The 22,493-nt window shown below is 37.1% G+C and overlaps 1 protein-coding gene across 1 annotated transcript in view; it reads right to left on the reverse strand.

The window, feature by feature from the left end:
- The window catches only part of ADGRB3 (adhesion G protein-coupled receptor B3), a gene marked incomplete at its 5' end in the record, with an annotated part of 705,309 nt that overhangs the window by 303,455 nt on the left and 379,361 nt on the right, over positions 1-22,493 (reverse strand). The window contains 2 exons of the mRNA XM_079781368.1: positions 946-989; positions 20,703-20,805. Of these exons, the coding sequence (XP_079637494.1) occupies positions 946-989; positions 20,703-20,805 (147 nt within the window). The remainder of the gene's footprint in view (positions 1-945; positions 990-20,702; positions 20,806-22,493) is intronic.

The raw sequence follows: 22,493 nt of genomic DNA on the forward strand, positions 1-22,493 counted from the left end.
GTCCCTCTTCTAGAGCCCCCAATAATTAATGGTGAGAGGCAAGTAATATTATAAAACTTCAGCTCTAGATCAGATTTAGGATAAAAAACACTGGAAAAATTTTGGAATACATAGAAGCCAACAATATGGTACCCTTTCTGACAGCATATTGCATGGTAGCACTCACTTTTGGGATTCATTGATATTTATCTCCCCTCCACACAAAACAAAATAAAACCTGGCTAGTACACTGCAAGGAAGTTACATAAGTATTCCAAGTATAGGAGTCTAATGAAGACTTACTTATGGATTTTTCTTCTCTTTGAGACATTAAAATGTATAGAGTTGCCAATGAGATTAAATTATTTTGACCAGATATATTGCAATTACTCATACAAACAAAGAAATACATGGAAGAATTACTCATCCTTATTTATTGTAATTATTTTCTTTTGCCTTCACGAGTTTGTAAAATAAATAAGAAAATTAAAATGTCACTCAAAGTTTTTACAACAAAACAATTTGGAAGGGATGTATAAATATTGCATTACTGTGATAATAGATTCAAGGTCATGCAAGCAATGTATTGCATAAATGACCACAGAGATTGCTCTTTTATTCTACAGTGCTAAACTGAATTACTAGGCAAAATGTTGAAGCAGCATTTGAGCTTCTATAATTTTAAAATATTAGAGCTTTTAAAAGATCCTCATGGAATTCGCATCACAACATGCCTTACACATTAGGTAATGCAATTCTATCTTGGGACGCAACCCGATGGCATAGTCACACACAAACACATTCATCATGCTGTCCTACACATTCAAAAAGGAGAATGTTTCCCCTCTGAGTTAACACATCTCCCACCACATTATCATATTCCTGTTGACTAGCAGGCAGCCAAAATAGCTCAGTGTACTTTGAATATTTAGACCAAAGAAATGTAAGAAAACAGCTGTCACTTACGTTTTTGAGTCATCCCATAAGACACAATAGGGATTCAAAGTACCCTAAAAGTAAACAGAGGAATAAATGTATCTTGAGTACATACATTAAATATTATAGGATTGTGTGAAATGCAAACAGAATGTCAGATTTCTTATCTTGCAGTAAGGTACTTCAAAGATTCCACCTCTATTTTTTTTTTTTTTGGTATTAAAATCTGCATGTCCTTTCTTATAGATTTGGTGACCCAGATTATGAAATTCTTTTCATGAAAATAATTTATTCCACATATCATAACTCATATTTAGTTGTTTTGAAAATTGAAAGTGATACTCTCATCTACCACAAGGTTCATATTTTCATGATTTCTATTTCATTTTTTTCTCTAAAATATTAATTGCTGAATTGTTTCCTTTAAGCAGACCAAAGTATTTACAATGTGTCAATCACCATGAAACATTCAACATTATGCAATCACCACCTCCGCCACTTCCTCTGCAGTCTCTCTTTGGTCAGCTTCCTAGAGGCAAGAGATGGTTGCATTGGTTGTCCATGCCCAGGGAGATTGTAGACTTGCAACACCTTCTTAATCAACAGATCATAATTATATGGGATCACATCTAATGAAACTCTGAGAAAAAGTGCTAACTTTTTATTCGGTTTAATAATTATGTATTTAATAGCTACCATGATTTCCCGGATGACAAAATGAGTTTTCCACACTGAATTCCAGGGAAGTACTTTAGTTTTTGTTGTTATTGCCGTTTTATTTCTCTCTCTTTTAACAAAAATCTTCATTGTTGCCTGGCCATGGTGGCTCAGTGGTTGAGCGTCCACTCATGAACCAGGAGGTCACAGTTCAATTCCCGGTGAGGGCACATGCCTGGGTTGTGGGCTCGATCCCCAGTGGGGGGCATCCAGGAGGCACCCCATCAATGATTCTCTCTCATCACAGATGTTTCTATCCCTCTCTCCCTCTCCCTTCCTCTCTGAAATCAATAAAAATATATTAAAAAAAAACTTCATTGTTGAAAGTATTGCATATGTCCCCTTCTATCTCACCCCACCCCCACCCCAGGCCTCACAGACCTTCACCACTCTATTGTCTGTGTCCATGATTTATGCATATATGCATACAAGTTCTTTGGTTGAAACCCCTCTCCCCGTCACATCTTCCCTTTTATTTTTATTGATTTTTAGAGAGAATGGAAGAGAGAGGGAGAGGGAAAGAGAAACATCAATGTGAGAGCAGAACTTCGATTGGCTGGCTGCCTCCTGCACAAACCTTACTGGGGACCAAGCCTGCAACCTGGGCATGTGCCTGAACAGGGAATAGAACCAGGAACTTCCTGGTGCACTGGATGATGTCCAACCAACTAAGCGGTACTGGCCAGGCCTGTACTTTCTGTTTTGAAAAGAACTAATTCTTGTAAAGTATTATTTACTGTCTGCCGGTCCACATTCATTGGGTCTTATATTGCCCTTTGAGCTTAATAATTCTTCCTCTACGTGATATCTTTAGATATCAGCGGATCCAATCATACCCCTGAAGAGTCTTCTCTTCTCTATTAAACATACTCTGTTGGTTTCAAGTTCACTTCACTCATTTCCTGGAGCACACACTATAAACGTATTTAGAGGAACCATCCACTTGTGTCCTACTTGTACAGAACAAAGCAGGACTATGCCTCTCCAATTTAGGTCCCATGTTCTGAATAATTCAAGATAAGACAGTGTCAGGTATTTTGGTAGCCTCTTCCTGAGCTTGACAGATATCACCCACATTTTAAATCTCTTAGGAGCTTTCTGAATCCTGATTTGGACAGCCCACACACTCACTATTGCTTCCAAACTTTGTTTCATTACAGGATTAAGAAACAAACATGATATATGTCCTCAGCCAACCAAGTCATTGATGAAATGATGAATAGGCCAAGGCAAGTAAAAGTTACAGTCCTGAAACAGGCTGCTGGGTCCTTCCCACAGGTGGATGTGCTCCTCAGTGTTAGCCAGCTGTGAGCCTGCCTCATTCCTCAGCTTTGTCCACATGCAGATGGTCACTGGGGTATATCTGGCAAAGCAACATCTTTAAAAAAGTCTAGGCAGGCTTTTTGTGAAATGTTGCACTTCGTAACGGCTGCTTTTGGGGTCCATTCTAGGATTCCACTGGAAATGAAAATTAAGCTCACTATTTTAAAATCTGTAAAATCTACCCACATTTTATTCATTATTCATTGGGATTGGGGCATTTGACTAACTTCAATATTTTAGCGCCATTACCATTTTCCAAAATCCTTCAAAAAAAGTAGATATTCTACTTTTTACCAAGTGCTCATACCCTTTAACTATACTCTTAGAGCATAAAAACACACCCTGATAAAGGTTATAGTCTTATGGATGTTGATAAGGAACATGCATACAGAATGTTGATATCACAATACAAGTGATACGCTCATATAAATGTCACCAGTCATACTTTGTTGTGTAAGGGACAGAGCATCAGGGCCCGTGTTGGTCAGAGTGAGTTTCATGGAAGCCGCGAGTCCCTATCTGGATCTTACAGGAGGCACAGATATGCATGTTCTAGGGAAGGGGAGAGGAATGGTATTTCCTATTGGCTTCTTCCTCGGTTCTATGAGACCCTATCTAGTTTTACCTGAAATAATATAGCTTGTGGCTTCCTAAGAAATCCTTAGCATAGCTACAATGTTGTATCAAAGTTATGCTATGCTTATCTAGAGATTTGTTCAAAAGAGCTCAGAACACAGTATAGAAGATAAATTACACTTGGGGTATGAGGATATACGCTTCATGGATGTAGAAACTAAGTGTAGGTGAAGAACCTGAGATAACAGATCCTCTAAATCCAGTTCACTTCTCTTTTTTTAAATTTCTTTATTGATTAAGGTATTACATATGTATCCTTATCCCCCCATTACCCCCCATACCCCCACTCATGTCCTCACCCCCCTGTTGTCTGTGTCTATTGGTTAGGCTTATATGTATGCATACAAGTCCTTTGGTTGATCTCTCCCCCTTCCCTCCACCCACCCCTACCTTCCCTCTGAGGTTTGACGGTCTGATAGATGCTTCTCTGTCTCTGGATCTGTTTTTGTCATCAGTTTATGTTGTTCATTATATTCCATAAATGAGTGAGATCATGTGATATTTATCTTTCTCTGACTGGCTTATTTCACTTAGCATAATGCTCTCCAGTTCCATCCATGCTGCACTTCTTTTAGTAATGCCTGAGTTAGAGCAACTTAAATCTCTACATGAACCAATACCGGGTTCTGATGATAAGATTAACATTTCAAAATTAGAGTTCATAACAGGTTACAACAAAAGAAAATAATTTAGAAAAAATATTATATGAACTTAATTGTTGGGATATTTTTTTATTTAAAAAATAAAATCCCTTTATTTTTTACTCCTCTAAGGAAACTGATTTCCACTTTCAGATGAAAGTATAAAGATGGGAAATACTTTTACTCTTATCCCATGCCTTTTTCAGACCTTAGTTTTATCCTCTACCTTCCTCGCCCCTCACCTCTTAGATGCTTCTTTCTCTTTCTGTCTGTGAAAATTTGAAAAACATCCACGTGAGAAAATTATAGGCTCCATGATGTACCACTCAATCTTGTGTTTCTCTATACATCTGGGACCTAAACAACTGGCAGACACCACTCTGTGCTTTGTGAATATGCATTCTAGTACAGTCACTAATATGTAGGCCTGTGAGCTGAGTCAATTATTTAAACATTCCAGTTTAGAAAAATAAGTAGAGAAATCTTAGTATGTAGATAGAGCACTCAATTGAGGAATAGAAGAATGTGAGACAGGACATAAAATAAACAACGATGAATTAATTCTAAACATAAAAAAAATCTAGCTAAATGACTCTGGCTGGGAAACCATTTGTAAAATATTTCTCAGTGGTACTCTATTGCAAGATCTATATGAGGAATTTATAGGAAATCAATAACAGGAAATGGTGAGCTCAAAAGAGAGCAGTAATCAAATACAATGACACAAGCAATAGTTAAATAGGCAAGCTATAGAAGTGGATTTAAGTAATGCAAGAAAAATATCTTCAGGTAAATGAGAAAAGTGGGCTAAAGAAGATTAATTTACAAAACTGTCAATGAACACAAAATATTAGAACTGCATGTATTTGAAAACTCTGAAAAGGATATGCTATTCTTGGAAAACTCATTTATTGGAGGAAAAAGTGTTTGTTTTTCTCTTGACTCTATCCAAAATAGCAGTTTAACTCCTGTTAAACATTTTTACTCACCAGCTTTTAAGCACTTAAAAAGTATACCATGACCCAAATTTCCCAATTACTATAAATGTTTGACACACTATTTTCAAGTGACTTTAACTGTTTTTGCTATTTTATTTCTCTGTTTTGACATCAATCAAACCAATATATCCATTTAACAGTAGATTACATCACTAAGTTTGGCAATATATTTCTATGGGTGGGTCTCTCTTTTTCTTTGGTCTGCATAACTTTTCTTTTTTTCTTTTTTATAATGGAGGATTTGGCTTCCTTTCTAGTTCAATCTCAGTGATTTCAGAAAGATATTCATAAGCAAATTCATTTTCTTCCTTCAAAACTATCTTTTGATTCTTTTTTTCTTTTCCCTATGGAATACTTTAAATATAGCTCATGCTGATGGATTATTCTCACAAATCAATGAAGTCAGAAAGGAGAGCCAGGAAGATGATCAAAAACAAGTTCTTTCATTAATTTACTCATTCATGTAAAAATCACTTAGTAAACACCTATTATATTCCAGGTGCCCTTGGAGCCACTGGTAATACAACATTGAACAAAACAAAATCCTGTCTTATAGACTGTACCTTAAAGAAGAGAGCAGAGAGGGGGACAAAAAACATAAACAAGTATGTAAATATCTAATACTAGTGGCCCGGTGCACGGATTCATGCACATTGAAAGGGAAATAATTAGAAGAAATATTTTAATATTGCTATTTGCCCTTTCTCCCTCAATGCCTGGGAGCCAGGTGGTGGCCCCACCCCCTGCGGGGTGATTGGCAGGGTGATTGGGCCCCACTTGTGCCCACCTTGGCATGGCACCACCCGCTCACCTGCTCCACCATCCCGCTGTGATCCCACTCTCATCGGGGCCCATCGGGGCCGGCAGCACCTCCACTGCCGCCTGCTTCCAGCACCACATTGCCAACACCTGCCATGTTCCGTGCTGCCCCCCTGGTGGTCAGCAGACGTCATAGCGAGCGGTTGAACTCCAGATCTTGGGGTCACACTCCCGATCAAACCACCGCCCAAGGGGACAATTTGCATTTTAGGCTTTTATTATATAGGATGCTGGATGGTAATCTGTGCTATGATCTAAAGTAAGTCACACTGAGTAGGAGAGGCTGGGAAGTGAATGATTACAATTATGTATATTAGGAAGGATTCACTAAAAAGATAATATTTGAGCAGAGGTCTGAAGGAAGGTAGTTACAGAGAAGCTAAGGGTAAAGTCACAATAAAAATGAATGAAGACCAAGTTTCTCTAATTATCCTTGGCATTTTAAAGTCCTGAATATATTTTATTTACATGCTATCTTAATTACACTCGTCCTATCTTAATGTTTTAAAAGTGTTTTCTAGCTGAAACCGGTTTGGCTCAGTGGATAGAGCATCGGCCTGCGGACTCAAGGGTCCCAGGTTTGATTCTGGTCAAAGGCATGTACCTTGGTTGTGGGCACATCCCCAGTAGGGGGTGTGCAAGAGGCAGCTGATAGATGTTTCTCTCTCATCGATGTTTCTAACTCTCTATCCCTCTCTCTTCCTCTCTGTAAAAAAATCAATAAAATATATTTTAAAAAAAGAAAAAAGAAAAAAAAAGTGTTTTCTCTGGATCTTCTCTAGAATCAGTGGGGATGCTTATTAAAAACTAGGGGCCCAATGCACAAATTCGTGCACCTTCAAAGAAATTGTGGGCCGCGAGGCTGTGTTGGGCACAGGGGTGGGTCTGGGCCCATCCTCTGCACCCCCACCCAGTCCCTCCTGCCGCGGCTCCCCGGTCGGTCCCCTGTCTGCCGGCATCCTTGTTCCTGACACCGCCACTCCCACGCGCTGACAGCGCTGGCCCTGTTCGCACCTGCTGTTATCGCAGAGGGATTGGGGCTGGTGCCAGCAGTGGGGTGTGAGTGGAAGCTGCTGCCTCGATCACCCCTAAGGAGCAGAGGGAGGTGGAGAAGCCCTCAGGGGAAATTAGGGCCAGCAGCAGCCGCTCATACCCACTGACGGCACCAAGCAATCAGGACTGGTGTCAGGTGCTGGCAGTGGGTGCGAGCAGGGCCGGTGCTAGCAGCAGGTGCGAGCACTGGGTGGGATCATGGTATGTGTGAGCAAAGAATTTTCAATAACCACCAGAGGCTCACCATGATGACAGTGACCGGTGTCCCACCTTGGTCTGGCACCCCCGCTCACCTACTCTACCATCCCACCACGGCCAACATCTGCCATGTTCTGCACTCTGCCACCTGCTGCCTACACCCACCATGTTCTGCACATGCCCCTTGGTGGTCAGCGCATGTCATAGCAAACAGTTTTTTGGTTGTTCTGCTGTTCGGTCTATTTGCATATTAGCCTTTTATTATATAGGATACTAGATGCCCAGTGCACAAATTTGTGCACAGGTGGGGTCCTGCTGGCTCACTCCAATGGGTCCGATCGGGGCCAGGCTGGCCAGGGGGGAGGGGCTGTGGGAGATTGGCCAGCTGGCCCTGCCCCAGATCAGGGTGTGGGGGCCAATTGAGGGTGGGGCCAGTTGGATTGAGGGGCCACAAGAGATTGGCCGGCCAGTCCCACCTCCAATCAGGCTGGTTGCCCGGCCACAGTGCGCATCACAGCGACCAGTCATTCTGGTTGTTCCAGTTGCTTGGCTTATATATATATAGATAGATTCCTTGGCTTCATGAATTTTGAGATTAGGGCTAAACTAGGAACATGCAATTTACCCCTGCCACCTCCCCATGATTTTTATCCACATCAAATTTGGAGTACTGCTCAAAACTGAAATAATGTGGTTAATTTACTTTGTTTTTCTTCAACCTTTCAAATGCTTAGTGCTCATATGCCATAGTAAATTCTGAATCTGGAAACCTCTTAACTTTCTTGTAACTTGCATAGTCCTCTTGAAACAAAATACCTCCTTGTCTATAATGGTCAAGCAAATAAATTAACAAAGCATCTATAAACATGAAGAAGGGCAGGAACTTCATCATAACCATTTCATCATTTCCAATGCTCTGACTCAAATATTCCAAGATCATTCTTTCTGTCACTTCTAGTTAATTGTACATTGACATTTTGAGTGTGGATGGGAGAAAGAATGTTCACTATACTATCTCTCTTCAATTTTCTAAATTTCAGACACAAAGGCATTATGTTAAAATGACCTGGATTTTGCTAAGTTTGTTCTCCCTTTTTTTATCCACTAAGGTTTAATTGTCATCTATAATAATAAAAGCAAAATATGCTAATTAGACTGGACATCCAAATGACCTTCCGGACATCCTTCCAGACGACCTTCTGGATGAAGCCAGGGCTGCGAGGGCTGAGCCCTGTGCACAAATTTCATGCATTGGGCCTCTAGTTATTATAAAAATGCACAGATAGATTTTATGAATTCCTCAAGAACAGGTTCAAAATGACTGACATGACCTGCAAAAGTCTAATTTATATTCTGTTTATAATTCTCATATTACTTGAGAAAACACAATTTAAAAAAATCTGAGGAATGAGTGCTAAGGGAAGTAAGATCTTACTAGATGTATATTTTTCTAAGGTCATATCTATGACATCATTAAAAGCTGAGCAATGAGGGGGAACCCTTTTTAGGTTATGGCTCAACCTATAAACAGCTTCATAGTCCCTACAAGTGTGATACACCTCCCAAGGAAATGGTACACTTGAAAAAGATACAATATGAAACTCAACAAACAAGAAATAGTCTATTGAATGTTCTCTAACCCTCTTTTCAAGGTTATGGTAAGTATTGTTTCATATTTTAGTATTTTAAAATAACTTTAAGAAGAACAAACATGGGTCTTTGTTTTTGAGGGGATGACTGGTAGGTATATGAAGTACAAGAGCCTCACCGAAAATGCAGTACTGTGTTCTTACTTTATAGGAATATGGATGGAGATACAGAATTTTTGAATAGATCGCAATGGGAAGGAATCAAACCAAGGAGATGGAAAAGAAAGAGTTGGCTTTAACATTTATAGCAGAATGGTATGAAGGCCATCGAAGGGAGAAGTGCAGAGCATTGTTTATCAGGACAAGTCACATTCCTGTTACCTAGCTCTTCTCCAGGAGTTGGCAGCTGTTTAATTAGAACACGAGGAGAGGGCATGTATTTACCTCAGCTTCTGCTATATGGTTACTCAGTAGCTCCTATTAACTAGATGTCACTATTTTTGTGGATGGATAACAGCTTGCTTCTCTCATTTCTGAGATATATCACTAACCTGAATATATATTATTTTTAGATGGATACTTTCCTTTTGACATATGAGAAACAGTAAAAAAATAGAACCACTATCAGTAATTACTCATATGTTTACCCTGCAAAGAAAATCATTGCCTCCACATCTATGTCTTACCCATACATATGGGTAAGACGTATATATGGGTAAGACATACATGTGGAGGCAATGATTTTCCATCATTCCTAACAATGGCTGCACAGGATTCTGGTGCACCTCTCAACAAAAAGAATGGGACAAAACTCTCTACATATTTTTTTTGTGTTGACGTGCAACATAACTTTAAGAAATACCTAAATAGATACTTTATGTGTACAATATACACCCTAGGTCAGTGATGGCGAACCTATGACACGCGTGTCAGCACTGACACACGTAGCCATTTCTGATGACATGCGGCCGCCGAGGATGAAACGGCTGCTCCTGAGGATGAAACATTTGCGAAATAATGTTTTTTCCTCAAAGTGACACACTACCCGAGTTATGCTCAGTTTTTTGGCGAAGTTTGACACACCAAGCTCAAAAGGTTGCCCATCACTGCCCTAGGTATTTTCTTTTTACAGCCAAGAGGATAAAATAATGTGTCTTAAGAATACTTCCATGGGGTTGTTGTAGAGACAAGGGCTGGCAGAGTGTTTTTCACTGCTCCAGTCCAGTAGCTGCCAGCAGAGTTCTGCTAAATTGCTTCAAGAGTACAACATGTCTGTAAATATCAGAGTTGTCCCTGGACTTCAACACCTGGTTCCACAAGGCACTTCCGTGGCTGCACAGGTGATACCATCCTATGGCTTTCTATAATTTTCCCCAATATCTACTTCCACTTTACACGGCCATTCCCACTGTCTGGTCATTCCTTTAATCAGGCTCCTAAAATGCTGGTATAATAATCAGCAGGACAAAATGTAATCTCTAGTTACTAACTGATTTTTATTGAACAATGTATCATTAGTATTATAATATACCTGATTCAAAATGGCACTATTAATGTATACAATTAGTACCTTCATAATCTAAAAATGAATTTTGCAATGCAGGGTTATTACTTTTCTATCGCCGCTGTTATGAATTACCATAAACGTAGATGCATAGAGCAACACAAATTTATTATCTTGCAGTTTTTGTAGGTCAGAAGCCTGGGTGTCTGCTCAAAAGATGAACGAGGCTGACATCAAAGCATTGGCAGAACTGCACCCCTTTCTGCAGGGTCTGGGGAATAAACCCATGTTCAGGCTCATTCAGGTCTCAGCAGAATTCAGTTCTTTGCAGTTGTAGGACGGCCGCCACATTTCCTCCCAGGTGGGCCACCAGCGGGGTCTTCAGCTTTTAGAGGCAGTTTTAGACCATGTCCCTTTGCTTGTGCCCCCTCCCTACATCTTTACTGTAAGCAATGGCAGTTGATTCCTTTCCCTGTTTCTCTCTGACCATAGCCATAGAGAAAGGTTATCTACGTTTAACGGCTCATGTGATTAAACTGGACCTACTCAGATAATCTAGGATAATTTTTCCATCTCGATGTCCTTTTAAAAAATATTTTATTGAATTTATTGGGGTTACGTTGGTTAATTAAATGTTCCAAGTGTACAATTCTATAATACATCAACTGTATATTGTATTGTGTTCACCACTCCTAGTCTAGTCCCTTCTCATCACCATTTATCCCCCTTTACCGTTTTCTACCTACCCCCACCCACCTTCTCTCTATTAATCACTGTATTGTTGTCTATGCCTGTGAGGTGTTTGTTTGTTTGTTTAATCCCTTCACTTATTTCATCCATCCCTCAACCTCTCCCCCAACTAAACTGTCAGTCTGTGCTCTGTATCTAGGAGTCTATTTCTATTTTGTTTGTTTATTTTGTTCATTAGATTCCACATATGAGTGAAATCAAATGGTATCTGTCTCTCTCTGACTGGCTTATTTCACAAAGCATAATACTCTCCAGGTCCATGCATGCTGTCACAAAAGGTAAGATTTCCTCCTTTTTTATGGCTGAATATTAACCCATTGTGTAAATATACAACTTTTTTATCCACTCATCTAATTATGGGCACTTGGCTGCTTCCAAATCTTGGCTATTGTAAATAGTGCTGCAATAACCATAAGGGTGCATATATTCTTTGTAATCAGTGTTTTGGATTTCTTCAGATATATTCCCAGAAGTGGAATTGCTGGGTCAAAAGGCATTTCTGTTTTAATTTTTTGAGGATACTCTATACTGTTCTCCATAGTGGCTACACCAATCTGCATTCCCATCAATAGCACATGAAGGTTCCCTTTTCTATACATCCTCGCTACCATTTGTTGTTTGTTGATTTATTGATGACAGCCATTCTGACAGGCGTGAGGTGATATCTCATAATGGTTTTAATTTGTATTTCTCTGATGATTAGCAACATTGAGCAACTTTTCATATCTACTGGTCATTTGTATGTCCTCTTTGGAGAAGTGTCTATTGAGGTCCTTTGTCCATTAATTCAATTGCATTTTTTGTTTTATGGTGTTGAGTTGTTTGAGCTCTTTATAAATTTTGGATATTAACCCCTTAGTAGATGTGTAATTGGCAAATATGTTCTCCCATCCAGTGTGTTGTCTTTTCATTGTGTTGATGGTTTCCTTTGCTGTGAAAAAACTTTTTAGTTTGAAGTATTCCAATTGGTTTATTTTTTTTTCTCCCCCCACCTCCTGCTCAGGGAGATACATAAGAAAAAACATTGCTATGAGAAATGTCTGAGATTTTACTGCCTATATTTTTTACTAGAATTTTATGTTTTTGAGTCTTACATTTAAGTCTTTAACTCATTTTGAGTTTATTCTTGTAAATAGTATAAGGATGTAGTCTAGCTTCATTTTTTTTGTATGTACTTGTTCAATTTTACCAACACCATTTACTGAGTAGACTGTTTGTTCCAAGATGTTAATTCATAGCAATACAGTCCTACCTCATGAAGTAAGAAAAATCTCAAATAATCTAAACTTATACCCAAAAGAACTAGAAAAACAACAACAAACACCAGAGTAAGTAGAAGGAAGGAAATAATAAAGATTAGAGTGGAAATAAATAACATAGAGACTAAAAGAAACAACAGAAAAGATCAATGAAACCAAGAGCTGGCTATTTGAAAACATAAACAAGATTGACAAGACTTTAACTAGATTCATCATGAAAAAAGAAGAGAGGTCCCAAATAAATAAAATCAGAAATGAAAGAGGAGAAATAACAATGGATATCACAGAAATACAAAGGATTGTAAGAAAATATTACAATCAACTATATGTCACCAAATTGACAACCTGGACAAAACTAAAAATTCCTAGAAGCATATAATCTTCCAAAACTAAATCAGGAAGATTCTGAAAATCTGAATAGACCAATTACAACTAATGAAATAAAAGCAGTAAAAACAAACAAACAAACAAAAAAACAAACAAACCAGCATACAAAAGTCCTGGGCCAGTTGCTTCAGAGGCAAATTTTAGCAAAGAGAGAACTAATACCTATCCTTCTCAAACTATCCCACGAAATTCAAGAAGAGGGAAGATTCCAAACTTATTTTATGAGGCCACCACTATCCTCATTCCAAAACTAGATAAAGACATGACAAAGAAAGACAATTATAGACTCATATCCCTGATGAACACAGATGAAAAATACCCTCAACAACATATTAGCAATACATTAAAGAGATACATCCATCAATACATTAAAGAAATCATACACCATGATCAAGTGAGACTCATTCTGGGGAAGCAAGGTTGGTACAATATTCACAAATCAATAAACATGATACACCACATAAACAAAATGAAGAATAAAAATTACATGATCATATCAACAGATATACAAAAAGCATTCGACAAAATCCAGCACTCATTTACGATAAAAACTTTCAGCAAAATGGGAATATAGGGAACATACCTTAACATAATATGGGCCACATATGACAAACCAATGGTCAACATAATACTTAACAGGCAAAAACTAAAATAGTTTTCCTTAAAATTGGGAGCAAGACAGGGATGTCTGCTTTCACCACTCTCATTGAACATAGTACTGGAAGTTCTAGCCAATTTGAATAAAAGGCATTCAATAATGAACAACATAAACTGAAGAACAAAAATAGATCCAGAGACAGAGAAGCATCGATAAGACTGTCAAACCTCAGAGGGAAGGTCGGGGAGGGTGGGGGTAAGGGAGGGAGATCAACCAAAGGACTTGTATGCATGCATATAAGCCTAACCAATGGACACAGACAACAGGGGCGTGGGGGCATGCGTGGGGCGGTGGGAGGCAATGGGGCGATAAGGACACATATGTAATACCTTAATCAATAAAGAAAAAAATAAAAAAATAAAAGGCATTCAAATTGGAAAGGAAGAAATAAAACTGTAATTATTAGCAAATGGCATGATACTATATATAGAAAAACCTAAAGACTCAATATCATTACTTTTTATTTTTTAAGTATGTTTTTATTGATTTCAGAGAGAGGAAGAGAGAGAGAGAGAGAGAGAGAGAGAGAGAGAGAGAGAGAGAGAGAGAGACATCAATGTGAAACACTGATAGGCTGACTCCTGCAAGCCTCCTACTAGGGATTGCATCCTAGGCATGTACCTTGACTGGGAATTGAGCTGTGACCCCTGGTTCATGGGATGACACTCAATCAACTGAACCACACTGGCTGGGCATCAATGTCCTTACTTTTTAATCACATCTGCAAAGTCCCTTTTGATGTGTAACATAACATATTAACAGGTCCTGGGGATTAGGGTGTGAACATCTTTGGGGGCCATTATTCTGTTTACCCTACAGGGATTGACAATCTACATGGGCCAGGAGACCAATCTGGTCTGCTACCTATTTTTGAAAATAAAATTTATTGCAGAGTCACACCCATTTGTTTACATGTTGTCTATGGCTGCATTCACTCTACAACAGCATAGGTGAATAGATGGGCGAGAAACAACTATGGCTCAGACACCTTACATACTTACTAAGTGATTCTTAACTGAAAAAGTTTGCTGAGCCCTTCTCCAACAACAGAATAATTATTCTAAATCTTTTTGAAGAATATTAGCTATGTATTATGAATAAAAATAAACAATGTGAAATGTAATCAAGAAGAACGCTTACTGAAATTTAGGATACGCCCCCAAATAGCTGTAAGTAGAGAACAATTCTATCTCAGTTTCAGCGGCTGGCAAAGCCATCAATCTTCTTGTCTAGTTAGCATTTCATGACACTCCTTTAAAAATTACCAAGAGCTTTTCAGAAGCAAAATATCAGAAATCTCTTTCTTCCATATGGACAAAAATCAAGGGTAGAAAAGTAATTTTAAAAGTAAACATATGCATTCATATAAGCATAATCAATGGACACAGACAGTAGGGGCGGTGAGGCCCTGTGCAGGGGGGTGGGAGCGGCTGGGGATAGGGCAATGGGGGGAAAAGGAGACATATGTAATTTTTAAACAATAAATAATTTAAATTAAAAAATAAACATAAATAAAAGTAAACGTATACAAACATCCTTTGTAGAAATTATAGATGCAAAGCCTGGACTTTAAGCTTTGCCAAGTGATTTTTAATTTCTTAGGTTATTATCAGCCTTTGATATTCATAAAAATACCCACTGATGAATGTTGGGATCTCTTTTCATTGTTTCTCATGCTTATCTAATGTTAACAAGCATATTCATTACAGTCTTCCATTGTGTTTCCCACTATTATTTACAAAGGCCATGGTTGGTGATTAATTTTAGTTTATGCACATAAAACAAACTCCTTAATTTGTTGATTGATCCTATTCATATGCAAGCAAATATGGCAAAAAATACACATTCCCACAAGTCCAAATTCCCATGAGATCTCTTATGAATATGAGCAATTTGAAAGTTACAATAAACCTGGTGCATTTTTTCAGTCCTGAAAGATAGCAGTATCACCCTAACAAGGCCATTGGAGTTGATGCTCACAAGAAGAAATAAAAAGAATGACGAAAAGATTAGACTGAAGAATCTGCAGGTCAGATAGTACAATCTATCTCTTCATTAGAAATGGGACTATAGAAAGACTTTTTATTTGGAAAAATAATGTGTATTACAGCTTGCAATGTTAATAAAGCACAAGATTACTAACTTATTCTTCTAACTCATTTTAAAGGGATATTATCCACCTTAAAAACTCACAGCAGGTTCAGATCTGTCAGACCCAAAGCAGCCTAATGATGGGCATGTGTACATGTACATGTGTGTGTGTGTGTGTATATATATATATATATATATATATATATATATATATGTTTGTGTACATATTGAGCCACACTTGCCAGTGCTAACAAATTTGAAGAATACAAAGAAATAAATTCCATACTCAAAAGCAATGTTAAAATTATTTCCCAGGTTTCAATGCAGTGAGGAAATCATGGCTATTCTAAGGTTTGAGGAAGTAAATAATGTAGTGATCAAACACACTCTCAAAGTTAGAATTAGTATGGCAAAAGTAAGAAAAGACCTAATAGATTAATTATTAATTATGATATTTAAGTTATTGCTGAGAGATTTGGTATTTTCATTAAACAATTTAGGAAGCCTGAAGCATTTTAGTAAAAAGTGGTTTACAAAAAAGGTAATTGTCACTGTTTATAAACCAAGGCTTTTTTTTTTTTTTTAGGAAAAATCAGAAATTACAAAATAGGTTTTGTAAAACAGAATATGGTTATAAATTCCATTATGTCATTCACTAACTATATCAACTTGGGAAAATGACAATCACTTTATGCTTCTGTTACTTGCATGTAAAAGTCAACTTCATAAAAATTTTGCAAGGAATAAAAAAACCTATGTGTATACAACACAGGAGACTGGCTTACATTAATATTGGAAGTATCCTATATACCAGTTGTACTGGTTAATAATGCGGACTTTGTAATCAAAGAAAACACGATAATTTCAAGAGAAACATCAAAAGTGTTTTATTCAAAGTAATGTCCATCGCTAGCTACACATTTCCCCCATCTTTCAGGTAATTTGTGGATACCGTCCCAATAGAACTTTTCTTGTTTTGAGGCAAACCATTCAGAGACCCAATTTTCCACTTCTTCGTACGTTTTGAAGTGCTGCTCAGAAAGTGCATGTGCCATTGATTGGAACAAGTGGTAATCTGAAGGAGCAAGGTTTGGTGAAAACAGCGGGTGAGTTAATACTTCCCAGGCAAAATATTTTAATGTGTCTTTAACTGGTTTTGAACTGTGTGATGGTACATCATCATGAAGCAAAATTACTTTGCCGTGCCTTCTGGATCATTCTGGTCGTTTTACCATCAAAGCATGGTTCAAATTGATTATTTGTTGTCAGTAGCGATCAGTATTAACTGTTTCACCTGGTTTTAGAAGCTCATAATACACCACACCTTCCTGATCCCACCAAACGCAGAGCATTGTCTTCTTTCCAAAGCCAATTGGCCTTGCAGTCGATGTTGATGGTTGACCTGGATCAACCCATGATTTTGTGCATTTGGGATTCTCAAAATAAATCCACTTTTCATCGCCAGTCACAATTCGATGCAGAAAAGACTTTCTTTTGTGCCATTGAAGCAACATTCTACTGATGACTTTTCGTTTTTCCATTTATCTTTCATTCAGTTGATGTGGCACCCATTTTCCTTCCTTTAAAATCTTTCCCATTGCTTGTAAACAATCAGAAATTGTTTGCTGAACAACGTTTAATCTTTCTGCAAGTTGTTTTGAGTTTGACACGCATCTTCATCCAATAATTCTTGTAATTGTTGGTCTTCAAACTTTTTCAGTTGACCTAGACGTTCTTTGTCTTTCAAATCGAAATCATCACTTTTAAAGTGTTTAAACCAGCATTCACAAGTATCGAGATGGAGCATGTTCACCATAAGCTTCCCAAAGTATACGATAACTTTCAGCTGCACTTTTCTTCAAAATAAAGTAATGAATTAAAACTTCCCACAAATGCTCCTTTTTTGGCATAAAATTTGACATTTTTAAGCGTAAGAATATCTATAATGTTAACACCTTCAGCAAATTTGACATATGAAGTTTTGAAGCTTGCTGTCAATACAACAAAATAGCATACATATCAAATTGCACATATATCAACATATGTGTAATTCCATCTATTGAAAAAAATCCGCATTATTAGCCAGTACACCTGGTAATAAAAGCCTAATATACTAAGTGTCCAACCATTCAAACATTAGACCAGTCGCTATCACGCACACCAAGGGGTGAATGCTCCAACCAGTGGGTTCGCTTGCTGCTTGGGTTTGGCAGATCGAGACTGGGCGAGACGGGCCGGACACACTCTAGAGCCCTCTCACGGTCCCTCCCAGGCCCCGATTGTGCACCAGTGGGGTCCCTCAGCCTGGCCTGCATCCTCTCACAATCCAGGACCCTTAGGGGGATGTCCGAGAGCCAGTTTTGGCCTGATCCCTGCAGGCCAGGTGGAGGGACCCCACCAGTGCACGAATCCATGCACCAGGCCTCTAGTTATCATATAATTACAAAAGCCATAACAGAAATTACCTTCCTTGCCCCTCCTCATTAGTGACTTAAGTATTCAAAGTGATTAAAGGATAAGTAGATATTTTAAATTTCTAAAAGGACTGAAAAAAATGCAAAGAATTCCAGTTGCAGTTGTATGGTGTTAAGAAAGGGTTCTTGTCATTCTGGAATGGATTAGATTTAGATCATTGGAGCATCTAGGTAGTAATAAGGAGCCTTTTCTGACCCTTGAATTAGCACTTTGAAATGCTGCCCACCCATTCTCCTACTCTGGAGTACCCTGGAGTTAACTCCCCTTTGTCTTATTTTGAAAACTTCTATTGTTGCCTGAATATAGAGAGGGGAAAAAGTAGGCCTACAGTTGTGAGTATGTGAAACACAGAGTTTATTCTTATTTTCTTTCTTTATTCTTTCTTATTGAATTTACTAGAGGCCCAGTGCACGAACTTCATGCACTGGGAATGAGGGGTGCCCTCAGCCTGGCCTGTGCCCTCTTACAGTCCTGGACCCCTCGCTCCTTACTGACCACCTGCTTGCTGCTCCCTACCCCTTGGCTCGCTGCTCCTTAGAGCTGCTGCAGAGGTTCCCGCCACCCCAGCTGCACTCACCAGCCCTGAGCCTGGCTTCTGGCTAAGCAGCGCTCCCCCTGGGGAAGCGCACTGACCACCAGGGGGCAGCTCCTATGTTGAGCATCTGCCCCTTGGTGGTCAGTTCATGGCAACCAGTCATTCCACCGTTCAGTCGATTTGCATATTAGGGTTTTATTACATAGGATTGGGGTGACAATGATTAATAAAATTATGTAGAATTCTAAAATAAATCATCTACATATTGTATTATGTGCTCATCAATGCAAGTCAAGTCTCGTCCCATCACTACTTATGCCTTTTACATCCTCCTCTACTTTCCCTGACTCTTTCCTGCTGGTAATCACCATACTATTGTGTGTGATCTACAAAGTGTTTTGCTTAATTATTGTATTATTTTACATATAGATAATTGTAAACCTATATTTGTCCCAGCCTGTATAAACTATAAATACTGTCTGGAACTTAATGTATTTTTAACTTGATAATAAATGTATTTCTACTGGGTATTTAGGTGGTTTTAAAATAATTTGCTATCATAACTAGTTAAATAAGAATGCTGACACATTTTTATTTCCTTAAAACAAATTCCTATATGTAAAATTGATGGTTAAAAAGTGAAACATTTAAAAGGTTTTCAGAAAAAATTAGAATAGTTTATTCAATAAGAATTTATAAAATTGCCTAATTTCTCTAAAATGTCACCAACTTTAGTATTGAATATAAATATTTTATATTTGACAGTTCTATGACAAAAATAGTAGCCAATGAGCATTTCTTCATCATTAATGTGGGTAAGTATTTTTTTGGCATAATGTTATTTATTGCTTATATTATTTCTTTGCAAGTTTATTCTTGTCTTTTGCTTCCTTTACTATTGGTAAATTATATATATAAATTTTTATTTGAGGTTTTATAAAAACTTTTAACTTGATATACAAATATTTTGCTTGAAAAATATGTTGAAAATGTATTTTTTTCTGCCATTTATCTTTAAATGTTATATATTTTTTGTTTTGTCATTATATTTTATTAGTGTTAAATTTTATATAGTAAAATATTCCTTTTCCTTATAATCTTTGCCTTTGATGTAGAATCCCGGAGAATATATGATTATTTGCCCATGTATTTTCCTAGCATTCTTATAATTCTTATTCCCAGGGTGCCAATTACAAAAGTTTGCAGGGCAGCATTCTTATATCAAACCATAGTTATTGCTTTCAAATATTACTATCTCTAGAAGTTACATTAATGTATAGTAACTATCAAGGTTACTTACTTTTTTCAAGTGATCAAACAGTTATCCAAATAATAATAATTATTTTCACCACTGATATGATATGATTTCTGCATCAATTACTAACTTGGTTACTGGACTCTCCCTTTTGTCCACTGACCTATTCATTCTTGAGTCAGGAATATATATTAACATCTGGTTGTACAGCTTCCCTTAATTTTATTATTTTTCAGCATTCCTCCTTTTTTTTTATTAGTCATTCCTTAGAAATAATTTGAGAGTCATATTGTCAAGCTCTAAAATACAGGGTGGGGCAAAAGTAGGTTTATAGTTGTGAGTACATGAAACACAACGTTTATCATTGTGTTATTATTTATTAATTATTGTATTATTTTCTATATGAACAACTGTAAACCTACTTTTGCCCCACCCTGTATTAAAGCCATGTATTTACATGGCAGTCTTCTCTACCTTGTGGTGAGACGTGTACTTATTCGTAATGATCTCCCCCATTTCCTAGCTCAGAGCCCAATAAAGATGTGTACACTGATAAAATATTTTCTATTATCTCAGATAAACTGAAGAAAATTTTATAATGAACAAAAGTGTAAAATAATATGGCATTTCATTTCTATAAATACATATCCTCATAACAAATTGCAACTCTAAAAAGCCTAGAACTGATTATTTAAATTTGATTCACCTATAAGAGAGATGGATGGTGAATTTAAACTTTCAGGTAATCTTTAAATGAATAGAATCCATTGATCTCAAGATAGACCAAACAGGTTTTTGTTTTGTTTTTTTTCTCCAGGAGACCAAATATTTTTATGGTCTTATTGGTTAAAACATGACTGGTAAAAGATAAATTCTACAAGCAAGTGAAGAATACTTACATTAGACAAATGAGCTAGTTCTATCTCCAGAAACGAATCCGTTGTTTTGGGTTCAGGCCTTATTGTGACCACGATGATTTTGGAATTAACGACAGTATAATTTCTGAAACACAGTAAATAATGATTACAAGGAGTAAGGATTGATGACAAATATAAATTCCTACTGCTCAATACATGTTGGGATAGCATATTAAATAAACATATATATATATATATGGCAAACAGATTTAAAATATGATACTAAACTACTATTCATGGAAAGAACAGTTCGTTTTTTGTTATAAACAAACCCTGTGTGGACTAGAACATTTTGGGAAGTGGGAATCTATTGCTGACTGCTACCATTTTAGATGCAGGAAAGATGAAAAAGCAATAGTGCTGACAAGCTTTTGATTACTTAAATTTGATTCACCTATAAGAGAGATGGATTGTGAATTTAAACTTTCAGGTAATCTTTAAATGAATAGAATCCATTGATCTCAAGATAGACCAAACAGGTTTTTGTTTTGTTTTGTTTTTCTCCAGGAGACCAAATATTCTTCTTGCAAAGTGCTGCCTTGGCATTTAAGACTATCTCAAAATTCATTAAGATTAATTTGTGGTGTAGCATGAAAGCAAGTAGAGTTTAAATATAAATAAATGCTGTTGATAATTATTGACCATCATTCATTTCAGTGACAGAGATTTACAGGCCACTTCTTTATCTCGTTATGCTCAGTGTAAGGAACACATTTGCCTTTCAAAATATTTTAACATGTATGGTTCACTCACAGGGAAGCTTTAAAGATAATTATATTTTCAAACTACAAAAATTATGCATAAATATAAACACATAAAGCTGAACCAACTCCTTCTTGCAATAGAGTTTCACCCAACATTTTAAAAATTCTATACATGTACTATTATTTAGAGACTTAATGATGTCATTGTACTTTTAGCTTTTTGAAGAAATATATTTCTTTCTGAGGAAATATATATATTGAATAAATATATATAAATATATAGAATATATAAATATCTAGAATATATATAAATATCTAGAATATATTTTTTCAGCCCTACTTTTTGATTTGCTATAACCACCTGCTTTTCTATAGAACATGTACAATTCTGGGAACTCATAACAGTTTTCCAAGACAAAATTATTCACTTTTTTCCTCGTTTTTATTGTTTAAGGCTTTAGTTACAGATCATACGATTCATCAATTTTAAGTGGGCAGTATAATGCTTTTGGTAATTGTAATTATCATGTAGCTACCACCAAATTAAGATGGACAACTGCTCCTTCACCCTCAACAGTTTCCTTGAGACTCTTTGCACTTGATCCCCTCCCATGCTCATGGTTCCAGTATTTCATTTAATATTAAATGAGTTAATCAAATGGTAAGGTTCATTGAGAAGGATATATATAGTATACAGATATTTTGTATTATTTAAAAAGTTACATAAGTTGATAGTTCACAAAAATAACCCCAGAAATTTATAAATTTGTCAAGATAGTTATGAAGATCTCTTTGTGTGTATAAACATGTAGGGATTTTGACCCTGAGAAACTGGGCTGTGGAAAGCAAGATGAAGATAAGTAGCTAAGATAAGCAGCCTTCTGTAGGGTATGTTACTCTGAGCCAGGTTCATCAGCTACTCACCGGGCCTGACGGAGATGGTCTCTAGAGGAAGAAATATGCCTTATGGCTTTCGTTGAGTGTGTGTGTGTGTGTGTGTGTGTGTGTGTGTGTGTGTTAGCTTACATGTATTTAGAATATATTTGGGAAAGGATGTATGTCAATATAT

The sequence above is a fragment of the Cnephaeus nilssonii genome (assembly GCF_951640355.1).
Source record: "Cnephaeus nilssonii genome assembly, chromosome: 9".
Lineage (NCBI taxonomy): Eukaryota > Metazoa > Chordata > Mammalia > Chiroptera > Vespertilionidae > Cnephaeus > Cnephaeus nilssonii.